The sequence below is a fragment of the Mytilus californianus genome, unplaced genomic scaffold, assembly GCF_021869535.1.
Source record: "Mytilus californianus isolate M0D057914Y unplaced genomic scaffold, xbMytCali1.0.p SCAF_7, whole genome shotgun sequence".
NCBI classification, from domain to species: domain Eukaryota; kingdom Metazoa; phylum Mollusca; class Bivalvia; order Mytilida; family Mytilidae; genus Mytilus; species Mytilus californianus.
The window spans coordinates 30,448,224-30,461,873 of NW_026262723.1; the positions used below are offsets into that span (position 1 = coordinate 30,448,224).

At 32.4% G+C, this 13,650-nt stretch overlaps 1 protein-coding gene across 1 annotated transcript; it reads right to left on the reverse strand.

Moving 5' to 3' along the window:
- Positions 1–3,554: 3,554 nt before the first annotated feature.
- LOC127707927 (latrophilin-like protein 1) lies at positions 3,555–13,101 on the reverse strand. Its single transcript, XM_052212688.1, has 6 exons — positions 13,015–13,101; positions 11,254–11,467; positions 10,018–10,121; positions 6,411–6,596; positions 4,899–4,977; positions 3,555–3,756 (listed from the first exon to the last, which is right to left on the reverse strand). Exons 1-6 carry the CDS (start codon positions 13,076–13,078, stop codon positions 3,609–3,611), a joined length of 795 nt encoding a protein of 264 aa, XP_052068648.1. The 5' UTR covers positions 13,079–13,101; the 3' UTR covers positions 3,555–3,608.
- Between the last annotated feature and the right edge of the window lie 549 nt (positions 13,102–13,650).

Sequence of the window (13,650 nt, forward strand, 5' to 3'; positions counted from 1 at the left end):
AATCGAAATTGTCCAGTTTTTAATATTTTCTATTGTAATAAATAACTATTTATCAAGAAAACATCAATTGTTATAAGATAGGTTTTATATCAGAAATCTATATTTAAAACTATCCGACCGGCAGTAAAATCCTTTCCAAAGTGGGTCGTCCGTTTGGCTGTAAGAGTTGTACAAGTACGCAGTCACGTCCGGTTTGAATAGGGGCGTTAAATCCGAGGCCTCATATAAAGAAAATGCCACGCTCTTTTAACGTGAGGAATCCTTGCAACAACTCTAGACTTTTGAGGGGTCCGTATGTGACCTATTGCAAAGCAAAATTTCTGTCCCTATCCAATATACCCTCATTTTCCAATTGCAGTCAAAACTACTAAGAACTTCACCCCGGATGCCTCTGTTGCAGGACCTACCTATTGTATTTATTGTTAATTTGTTCTCGAACCCGTTCTCAAATAGTATTACCGGTCTGAATTATAATGATAATATTTTTGGCAGTTCACGCAAGTAATGCAGTAAATCAAAATGGATGAATTACATACTATATTTGTGATTATATAAAATGTTTTCTAATTAGTACTGCCCGTTTCTAAATAATTGTATCCCTTTTAAAGTAGTTTCTTTCTTCAATTGTCATCGATAAAGAAATTCATATCGGTCAGAAAATGGACACTTCTTTATCAAAGCATTTACCAAGATGCTGACTACAAGTACAGTGTAAACAAGGACACAAGGTCATGAAACCACCTTCATAATGTTACCTTCTCAGTCTTGACAAGTCTCTTCAGAAAGATGGAAGCGTTAGACACTTTGAGATATGTCAACCCACTTATATTATTTTTTTTCTCTCATAAAAGCATGTATATACAGTGACGTTAATGATACTAAAACATGTGAATAATGTGTGTGACGAGTTCAGATGAAAATGATTTATTATACCTACATACATAGTTACAATGTAGTCGTATTTTGTCTTCAAAGAACTGATTTATCACAAAAGCAAGTAACGAATACACATGATACAAACATTCACAAAGAACGGTAACGTATGTCCGTAAATAAGGATGAAAAAGAAGACACGTGAGCTTGTTTACAAATATTTGCTAATACCGTAAATGAGAAAAAAAAGTTTTCTTCTTCTCTTCTTTTTATTTACAGAAAAACATCAACTGGTTGATAATTACTTCCTGACGCATGTCTGATTTAGTAATATTTTTAATAATTACAAGATTTATTTTTCTAATTTGCTTATCAATTTCTCATTTTTTTTTACATTTTTGTTATATGCAAGTATACTTAGGGCTGATAGCTGTTAAAAAAGTCTCTTTAATAGATGAGAAATAATATAAGGTCACCGATTGTTTTTTCTGTTCAAATCATTTAGTATGAATTACATTGTTGAAAGCGACTGATTATATAATGAAGCATTCGCGATGTTAAGGATATTCGCTCCTCTTGTTTTTGATTTTTTGTCAGATATTCGGAATCCTCTGGTTTAATCCATGTAGTGGCCCGCTAACCCCTACTTTTCTTTTCATAATTTGATTGCATATAGTTTAAAATGACATCTTTTGAAAATGTTATTAAATCCTTGTAACTTTTATTAATTTACTGTTTGCAAAAGTATGAATTATTCGAAATACTAAGGATTTTCTTATCCCAGGCATAGATAACGTTAGCCGTATTTGGCACATTTTTTTTGGATTTTGGGTCATTAATGCTCTTCAACTTTGTACTTGTTTGGCTTTCTCACTACTTTGATCTGAGCGTCACTGATGAGTCTTATGTAGACGAAACGCGCGTCTGGAGTACTAAATTATAAGCCTGGTACCTTTGATAACTAATAACCACCAGAGGTATTCTCAACTTCAAACCTACTTCAAGGTTATGAGGAGGAAAGTGTTCTCATTATACGAGCTTACTAACAGAGTTATTTTCAACTTCAAAACTACTTCAAGGTTATGACGCGGAAAGTGTTCTCATTATACGAGCTTACTAACAGAGGTATTTTCAACTTAAAAACTACTTCACGATTATGAGACGGAAAAATTTCTCATTATACGAGCTTAATAACAGAGTTAATCTCAACTTTAAAACTACTTCAAGGTTATGAGGAGGAAAGTGTTCTCATTATACGAGCTTACTAACAGAGGTATTTTCAACTTCAAAACTACTTCACGGCTATGAGGCGGAAAATGTTCTCATTACACGAGCTTACTAACAGAAGTATTCTCAACTTCAAAACTACTTCACGGTTTTGAGGAAGAAAGCGTTCTCATTATATGAGCTTACTAACAGAGGTATTCTTAACTTCAAAACTACTTCAAGGTTATGAGTAGGAAATTGTTCTCATTAAACGAGCGTACTAACAGAGGTATTCTCAACTTCAAAACTACGTAAAGGTTATGAGGAGGAACGACTGCAATTATCTACCAGCCGTTTGGTCATCACCGTTCTCTTCAGGGTCTGCAGGCGGCCTGTTGTAAGGCAGAATTGCTGCCCTTATCCAACATACCCTCAGTTTTGAGTGGCAGTCCATGTTTTTTGTCCTTCGTTCCGGTCGACTACCAACCTTACAGAATATACCTATTGCATTAATTGTTAATTTGTTTTTTTCCTAATTATGTATATACACATAATTGCCTCTGGACGTTATGAAAAGAACTACCAATTAACCAATCGATCACTATCACAAATTTGTTCATCGCTACAATATCTCTTTTTCTAATCTTCATGCGTGACAAAGATCAAACATAAGTCGTACAGTGAAATGTGGTTGCGTTCACCTTCGTTCTTTATTTTTGAATCTTTATCTCGTTGGCAATAGTTCTTGAGGGTAAGGGTTTTAGTTTTAAATCAGTTCTTAAAGTTTTGAACAGTATTTGTTTCAAGGTTTTTTTGTTTGGCCATGTTGTTATCTGTTTTTACTGGACTGGTAGTTTTTGATTGCTCTTTGGTTTCACAAATCTTACATTATTAAATGTTTTTTAATGTTCATGTTTTTACTACTGATTAGCCTATCACTTGTTGTGAATGCGGATTCATGTGACCCATTCACAGCAAGAAATACCTGCCAAAGCAATGCTCAGTCATTTTGGAATTCATACGATTCCTTTTTCCGCTCCAATATTTTGTCTGTTTTTATGCACCGTCTTTGATATTAAACATGTTAAAGAGACATTATGTTTTTGTGTGTGAGTTCATCTATACGTGCGTCCCGTATCAGGTAAACATTTTGGTAGCAGGTAGTTTGTATTCATATACTCTTGAAAATCAGTACACATGTTTATAATGAGGTGAACTGTTTAACATGTATATGCCAAATTATGGTTTTGACCCAGATTTTACGGTTCCCCGAACATGAAATGCAGTTTTGAATTTATGGTAATTTGAGGTCACATCAACTTTAGAACCTAGTACACATGTCCATAATGAAGAGAAACGGGAAATGGTCCTGTGTTGTTTTAAAATCGTTTAATTAAGTTTGTTCTGTTGCTATGTAAAAGGGAAATAAATTGTAAGTATATGTGTTAACAATGATACAAAAGAATAAAAAGTCATAAGTTAAACGGTTATTTTATTTCCCTCCTCAATTATTTAAAATAAATCAAATGTCAGTACAGTTCAAGATAATCAGGACTTCTGAGGCTGGAATATCCGGGTTCAGCAATATTGCCTCTATTTAAGGCCAGATATCGGGTGTTTTCAACTGTGTTGATGGTATTCTGTGCTACATAAGACTTTAACAATCTTAATTTCGATCTGTAAACATTTCTATAACGTTAGAATACAGAGAGAGGCGAAAGATACAAAACTCATTAGTCGAGAATAAACTGACAACGCCATGGCTAAACAGAAAACGTCCAACAAACACCAGTTCACAAAACAAAACAACACAAACCTTACCAATAAAGAAAACGATTCCAAATACATGTATACGTGTTTATAGCTGTACAACTGGATAGCAAGATACTTTTACTTTTGTATTTAACTTTTGACCATAAAATCAATATTAACACAGATAAGGACAGTTATAAGAGTTATCGATCTTACTCTTCTTAGCTCTACATTGGATTCCATGGTTTTGTGATGTCAAACAAAAATTTATATCTGACGTAATAATGGTTAAAACGACATTTTTAGTTTGAATCGAAAGTATAAAGTCCTCTTTCAATTTGCCGGTGAAACAAAATCGAATGTCAGATTTTATTTTATTGATATAAAGTTTGAACTGTTCGACAAAAATTATAGCATTTTTGATCTCGTCGATGTGATCACTTGACAACAAGCTATATGGTGAAACCTTCAGCTGATATTTCTAGGCATCAATACTCAGAAGACCTGTTAACCCGGTCACCTTACTGCGAAATAGACGGAATTTAATAGTATTTTTTTTCTCTTAAAAGACCAATAACTACATTGATGCGAGTTCTAGACGGTTTTGAATGTTGTGTTAAACATTTGGTTCTCTCCAACATTTTTTTTTCGCACATATGAATTTTATGAAACATGTATCATACAGACTGAAATGGAAGCTACATAATTACAAATAAATCAAAGATAATATCATCAAAATGCTGAACTTTTTGATTGACAACACATTTGTTGTGATTGTTGGATTGATATTTCAACCAACAGTCGGGATTTCATCTAAAAGAACATCACATGATATAGATTTTTTATGATCAGTTTTGAAATTGTTAAATAACCCAAAAAAAAAAGAAATTGAATGCCATATCCCTTAAATAGTTTTTTCTTTCCTATTATATATCTGTGATATCAATAATAAATTAGTGACATTGTCTCAAAGAATAAATTAGTGACATTGTCTCATGCATGTCGGTTTGTTATTTTAAATTCTCATTACCAAAAGGATATTGCGTCTCTGATAAGTAATAGCTCACCTAGAGTAGATAACCAATATAACGATGATGAAAGTCATAAACGATACAATGGCAGTCAATGTACCTGCAAAAACTTCAACTGGAAAAAAAATTAATGACTGATTTAGATAAAATGATCTCTGAATTTTGAGTTTCGTCTTATCTTGAATAACAGACAATTCTGAGAGATAAAATGCAATCAAAAATTTTTCTCCTGTTATTTGGTTCTACAGAAGTGTCTTGTTAAATCGTTTAATACCGTAACAATGTCATTATTTGGTCTGTTTTTGCTGTTCGTGTCAAATCATTTTCGTTTAAATGCTATTTAACATTGATTAATTTTGCTTTCAATCATTATAGCCCTCAATGTACAAACGGAGCACATTCCCAAAAGAACAATAAAAAAATGATAAGGCACAGAAAACAACCTTGATAACAAAAAACGAAAAACTACGAAAAGACAAATAACAGCTAGCAAAACACTACACAGAAAACTGAAAACAGAGATACACAATCAGTTGCTGCCATTGGAGGACTATCAGTTCCCGACGAGACTCGTGCCCACTTGTTAATGATTTGCTACTGGCATGGGCTAGATGTAGAATGTGCAAGAGGATGCATCTACCTCAGCCTACTGTTCTTTTATGTTCATCTGTTTTATATGGGTTTGTACTACATCGAATTGGTATTGCAGATATCTAGAATAAAACGAGTAATATCCACTAAGCTTGCCTTGCTTTGGTATTTTGACGTTTTTGAATGCTTCATGTTGACTGTCAAAATCTTGTTCATGATTTGTTTTATAGATAATCTAAGGTTAAAGCAACAACGGTAATGTTGCTTTTTTTAATGCACTCTTAAAGTCGTTTTTTTTGTGTATCCGAACTTATAGGAGACACTTTCTCTGTCGACACACCCGGTTTTGCACCTTTTGGAGTTCATGCGATTCACTCAGTTTTTGTTTTGTTATCTTGATTTTATTATCTTCATTCGATTAACGAGATTTTAACATCGATAAACTACATTCACCTTAATTTATGACATTCGATATACCCATAATATCTGGTGAAAATACATGTTATTAACAATCATAAGTCGTTCGGGAGGAAAACAATCATACTATACACGCTTTTCAATGCTTTACTATAAATCAATTCATCTTGCATGGTTATATCAAAATCTTTGAACAGTTTTTTTTTAACATAAATAACTATACATGTAACCTCTATGTTAAGTGTGTACTGTTGTTATTAATAAAGATTGGTTCAATTGTATAACTTATATAACTGCAAATGATTATGCATGCTAGCGAAATATTGTACTATATTTATCATTCTTTGGGTTTACTTTTAATGACCAATATTATTCACATTCGATATGTAACATAGAGGATATGCTATTTTCGTTTGCACATTTGTTTTCCCTTCTTGATGATTGGAATGGTCGCTCTAAGCGCATCTAAGACTGAAAGTGATTAATATTTACAGCTTCATGTTAAAATCCTATACCTGGACTGAAATATGTTTCAATTACCTGAAACTGAAATGTTTGATCTATCCTCGTTGCACGTTTCAGCAATAGAAACAATCTCAGAAGAACTTGTAATCATTGGAGATGAACTCTCTGTTACCATTGGAGTTGTAATCTTATGAATTAAAGTCAATAGATAAGGTAAAGTCGTTGGCATTTGAGGACTGTTCTTTAATGAACCAGTTTGCTCTACAATATTTGACAACAAAATACAAATCAGGTATAAAAAGATACCACTGCCTAACACTATTATTATCTGATCATTTAGGAATCATTAGCATATTAATGTTTCATTTTTGAAATTTTGATATTTGTTATTGATAACAATTAAAATGGATAATACATGTTATATTTTTGAGCATTTGTATGGTAATATATGGCTTGAAAACGAAAAATCATTTTTATTGGTAATATTGTTGATATTTTTGTTAGATTTGTAAAACTTTTTTCGAAACAAAATTTCTGCAATGCCAAGGGAATGAACTAGTACAAGTATTCAGATGCCGAAAAGATTCACGGAGTCCCAAACAACACATTAAATCACGTATGCACACACGCACACACATACACATCCTGATACCGGATATCATTACAGCAAATTCAATAAGATATTTGTTCCCCAAAGCATGCAAAGCTATTGTTTTTGCTTGCGTTTACATGTTTGCCTGCTGTTCCGATAATCATTTTGGAACCATTTTTCAATGGTGTACCTGTTGTATCTGTAGTACCGATAGCCTTCAATAGAGTGTTACATAGCACATAAATAAATCATCAGGGTTGTTGGTCACGGCTGAAATATTTGTCAATATTTAAAATGTTGGATTATTTGTTATTTTTATTACACCCAATTTTTTTTTCAAATAACGTGAAAAATATAACGCATGACAACTTTTCCGCTAGTTTTCAATTTGTTTCCAAATCACCAAGTGTTGTTATTTATGAGAGGAGAAAAATACGGGACTAAATGCACGTGATCAATATATTTTCTTTAATGGAATTCATTGAAACTAATGTAAGCCTCAGGAATAACTATGTTCGTCACTGATGAGTATTTTGTAGATGAAACTCGAGTCTGATAAACAAAATGTTTATCCTGGTATCTATGATGAGTTTATCTACAACCACTGTGTTGTTGCCACTTCTAGTAGAGGTTTCTTCCCAAAGGGTATCACCAACCTAGTAGTCAGCACTTCTGTGTTCAACTGGACTATCATTGATATGGTCATGATTATAAATCAACTGTTAACAAAACTTTATTATTTTCGAAGGATTTTCTAACACAGGAAAATATTACTTGAGCTGTATTTGGCGAAAGCTTTCGGAATTGTGGGTCCTCAATTCTCATCAACTTCATATTTTATTTGGACTTTATTTTGAACGTATTTTATGAGTTTTTTGTAGACGAAACGCTCGTCTGATGTACAAAATTTTAATCCTGGTATCTATGATGAGTGTATTTCCGTATAGTGTGCTGGTAATCAGTACACAGTAGCTACCTTACCGACTGTTAATTTGGTATTATTGAATTTGTGAATTGTTTGCTTGTAATAAATAAGAGAACGTTTTGTCCTTTTCACTTCAGAAGTAATATAAAACGAAATAATATCAATATGATTTATTAGTCTGGCGCATTTTATTAATACTATTTAGATTCTTTTTTATATTCAATGCAAAACTGCAACCGCTGATAAAATTGTACATTTTGAGATACATTCACTTCATCAGACTCATCTAAAACGATGTTTTGCCAAAACAATCTTAATTTGTTTTAAATATTAATGAAAGTCAAATAATTGATTTTGGGAAAGATTGCTGCTAATCTTTAATTTAAATAAATCCAAGTTTTATACATTTGAGGCAAGACACTTATGCACATCAGTGATTAGATAAATTATCATATGTATTTATCTATCTAATTCATTATTATGATAATGGAACATTTGTACATTCTTGGCAATTTTAAGGGCTGAATAGTTTGTCTTATCATAAAAGAGAGGCAAAAGACACCAACCGGAAATTCAAACTCATAAGTCGAAAACTAACTGACAATGCCTTGACAAAAAAACAAAAACAACGAAAAGACAAAGAACAATTCACAAAACACAAAACACAGCATAGAAAACGAAAGTCTGAGCAACACAACCCCCATCAAAAACCGGGGGTAATCTCAAGTATTCCCCTTAGATAAAAATGGACATGCTTTATTTGTCCTTCCATATACATGATATGATACATAAACATAATTAAATTTTGGAAATTAACATTTTTTATCCATTTCAGCGAATATAAAAATGATCTTAACGGATATACACAATATAACACTAGATGAGCAGAAGTTGAATACTTGTCCCGAGCATCTATATTCAGTATTGTTTTAAGTTAGGCTTGTGTTATGGTATATTTATGTTTATCATGGTTTCTTTATTTCATTGTTCTTTTTTTTATTGTTCTTCTTCCATTTGATTATTGATAGATATGCTAGTATCAACTAAGTAAAAGATGAATATGTCTAAAGACACGAATGCCCCGGCCCCACTCAGGCTTTGCAATTTTCCAAGTTAAAAAAAGGGTATAAATATAGGTCGGTAAATGACTCACTGCCCACATTCGAACTTTGTAGTTGTGATTCTTAGCAAGAGTTTCATAAAATTTGAATGAGGAAAACTTAAGTTAGAGTACGGAAACGAAAATGTGATGGACGAAATGACGGACGAATAGACGGACGAAAAGACGAACACTCAAGGTTAACACTTAATGCCCCCATTGCATACGTCGGGGGTATAGAAATGGAACATATCTAGGTCGGGTCATCTGTATCACTCAGATATTCCTTAACGGTCAGTTTGGTCAATAAAATCATGCATCTCTAAAACCTTGGAAGAGATGACGTAATAGCTCCTTGTAAACATTATACATCTTTTAAGAAAATCCTAATGGGAAATACTAGCACCAGGCAAGGATTTCTTCGTTTTCAGGATCTAATTTTAATTGTTTCGTTTGTTGGTACTTGATAGAAAGTTGAATATAATGAGAGACTATCTCATAAGATTAAAACAAAGGATTTCTTTTGACAGACATATTTATTTAAAAAAATCAATAAAAGAAAAGAAAAAAGATTAAAAAAAGTCTTAAAAATTGTCGATTTTTATTTCTAATTATCATTTAAAAACGGTCAAATTTATGACAATACTATTTTTTTTTAAATAATTGCTATTGTAAATGTATATTGTTCAATGCATTGGCCCGAAATCGATAATTAAGCGTTGTTTACAATAAGTCCTTTTAATGATTCGATTAACTAATGTTGAAATTTTGTAGACTATGAAAGACATCGATCATCAAAAGTTAAGATATCAGAGCTACGAATTTTCAGATATGTGTGATTTTTTAAAATTGACTAATCATGATAAAATACATCACAATTAAGAAAAGAAAACCATGCAGGAATTGAACATAGCAGATAATTATCACATGATACCGATAGACAATATACCTAACAGATCTATTTTATGGTGAACGTTTCTATTAAATATCACAGAATTTTACAGATAGTGTTGGCAATGATAGAACTATATTCAATATTGATATACAATATTCATCAAATACCTACCTACACACCGATACAGCACATCAAGATATTTAGGCGTAGTCCTACATGGATCACCGAACAACGTCGTTGATGCTTTTAATGTACAAGAAGGTTTTCCATCACATCTATAATAATAGTAACAAAAAAAAACACACATGACACAACTGTATGTTCACCATCGAATCAGTTTAAAAACACGATCTGCTTTAAAAATAACAGTAAAAGCAATGTCAGTATACTGTTATTAACTGATACTTAATGAGGTTTAAATGTATACAAAATTTAACAGCACTAGGTCTTCTTATGTTTATTTCTAGATAGAATTTAAACATTGATTTGGACTTTGTTTAAATCTTCCCCCTTTTCTGGGATCTGCCTATCTATCCAGCGAACATGAGATCACATCGTGTTATTGTTGTGTTCTTATTGCTCAATCTGAAGTTTAGCCGTCTGCTATTCTTCGGTATGGTTTTTAATTTTCATCATCTGCCTCTTCTTGTCGACTTGTTCCTTATTCATAACTTCATACAGGAAGTATCGAACTTTAAATAAAGTATACGACAGATACAGCTAAGTCTGCCTCATATCTTGACTTACATCTAAAACTTGACCATGAGGGCCGGTTGAGAACAACATTTTACAACAAAAGAGATGATTTCAGATTCCCAATTGTGAACTTTCCATTTCGATGTAGCAACATTTCAGCAGCGCCTGCATATGAAGTTGTTACGATAATCCAGAGCTTGCGTTTCCTATTTTGATATAGATAGAGGTTTGCTGCTCGCAAGGAAGCTATCAAATAAAGATTTCCAAGTGGCGAAGTTTAAATCATCCCTTCGAAAATTTTACGGACGCCATCACTAGTTAGCTGACCGTTACGGAATATTTGTTTCACAGATGACGACAGATATGTTCAAATCATCGTAACCACAATCCCGCACTTCTTTTCCCTGTATGTGACCTACCGATTTAGACTTATCACCGGGTTTGTACTTGCACGAGGAACACGAAGGGTGCCACATGTGGAGCAGGATCTTCTCACCTTTCCGGAGCACCTGAGATCACCCTAAATTTTTTGTGGGTTCGTGTTTCTCAGTCTTTAGTTTTCTATGTTGTGTTTTGTATACTGTCGTTTGTTATCTTTTGGTCTTCTTCTTTTATTGCCATGGCGTTGTCAGTTTATTTTCGACTTATGAGTTTGAATATCCGTTTGGTATCTTTGGCCTCCCTTTTTCTGCATCGTATATCATAACCTACCTTCCTGCTGCAATAGCAAATGATCGTCTAGCTGAACACTGTAAATCCCATTCTGAAGAAGGTGTAGGCCATGAGTTTGGACGACATAAAAATGAGGTAAACCGTCCATAACTGGCACCGATTATTCTGAGAATATCATCGGTTGATGAACAGTTTAGCCGCATGATAGTGTCTCCACAAGCAATAAAATATTTGTGTTGAATAGAATTTAAAACTACAATAGAAAAATAATCAATTTTGTAACATGATTATGGTTTATATATATACGGATGTGCATTACAGTCTGTACTGTGTGTATAAATAATCTCTTTAAATGTAAATTGCTATCATTTTCGTTATCGAGTTTTTTGTTCGTCATGTACATTTTGATGTTGTTAAAAAAATCAAATGATGTGTCAATATTTTAAAGTTTGCATTTTGATGTATGAAAATCAAAATAAACTAAATTCCAATATATCATTTTTCTAATGCACTGTAAATGTTATGAATTGATTAATGTGTCTTAGAAATTAATGCTACAATAGTGAACAGATGATCAGTTCAGATATCTCTACCATTTTATCGATTTTACATGATGAAGAAAAATTCCAGGATTATAACGTAGTATTGAACCGACAGTATGAATACGGAAATTCAGATTGAGAAAGTTATGTTCTTTCGGCAGAAAAAAACCCATTGGCCTTATAAATAACAAAACCACCTGTGAAGGCCCAGAGTAGGATATTTCAATCAATTGCTGATTTTTCGAAAGGGACTATCTGTATTCATTGATAAAAAAAAAACATGACGATAAATCTTAATGAGATAGTTATCGAAAATAAAGGCAAACACCTGTCAAATGTTGTTTTATCTATGATTCTAGTAAGTGTTTTACAACACATCGTTCCGTGTTTTAACTAGGCCCTTTACAATAATTAAAGAACCTGTAATGACATATAATAAAACGTAATGAAAATAATATAATTAACTGTTTTTGGAGTATACATCATGTATATATCACTTTGGATGTTTTTTTTAAATTACTTGCTTTTGATGGTCCGTTCAATCCGGTTGACAGTTATCAATTGTTTACTATTTACACTACACATCAAATAATCTAAACAAACAGAATATTTCATATGGTCGTTTAGTCTATTGAAAAATCCGATTGCAGATTTATCTACTGCAACTCGTATGAACCTTTCCTCTATGAAGAAAAGGTTAGTATGCTAGATATGATAATGGGAAGTGGGGTGATATAATTAATTCTGTACATTTTCTCTTTGACGACATTGATGTATGTTTCGGAAATACTTGTTTTTAACAGATGAAGTATTAATTTCGCCCCTCTATAAGCAGACTTCATCCTATTCTGTTTTGAATCACAGTTTAAGGCCAACAGGCAATAGCCATTCAACGATGTTCAACATCAGTGAAGATCTGTCAAAATTTCATTTAATTGATAAATTTTATAACAATAGCCATAACATAAATGTGATATTTTCCTTAAACAATCAAGAATTCTCTAACTATGCTGTGGAAATGTATCCAATGGAATTTATTTTGAATAAATTTCAATCGCAATAGTAAGTTGTTTTTATAGATTTTTCGTTCCTAATTGAAAATATGCACAGTGCTAGTTTTTATACAGTCGTTCTAAAAAGCATATTTTGCCTTTCAGCGCCACTGCGTCTTCAGTAGACAAAACGTGTCCGACGTAATAGATAATAAACCTGACAGCTTTGATATGTTTTCTTAATGAACTTCGTTTGTAAGACCTACCTTCTGCTGCTGATAAATTAATCATAAATATCCAAATAAATTGGAACAATGTCGCGTGAATCATTCTAATTGAGGAAAATAGAGGAATGAAAATATATAGTACTTGGTTTATTTTGTATGAAAATCATTATGTGACACTTGAAAACAGGATGAAGAAATATCATTTAGGGTATCTTATATAGGGCTAAACTTGTGTTAAGTTATTATTCAATTTATTACATTAATATTTATTTTACTTTATCATTTGTACCAACGTATATATCTTTTATTCGTGTCTAAAAACTCGAAACACATTTTGTCAAGTTGTTTTCATAGCTTTCATCAAACACGATAAGGATCAGAATTCTAAAAGGCAAAGATTAATAAGTGCATTTTGAACTATAGATGCCGGAATAGGTTGGAAGTTAATTGCACACCCAACCAAAATAACATCAAGAACCGCCGAATTAGAAGTTTTAGTTCCAATCTCCCTTAGAAACCACATTTTGAATAATGAAAAGTTAAATTAGATGTTTTCCCCGAAACCAGATATGTGTTTATTCCGTTGTGGCCGAAATATAGTAAGCAAATACCAAATATCTGCTAAAAGAAACAAAAAACAAATAGGATTAAAAGAACCTTCCTACATTTCCATAT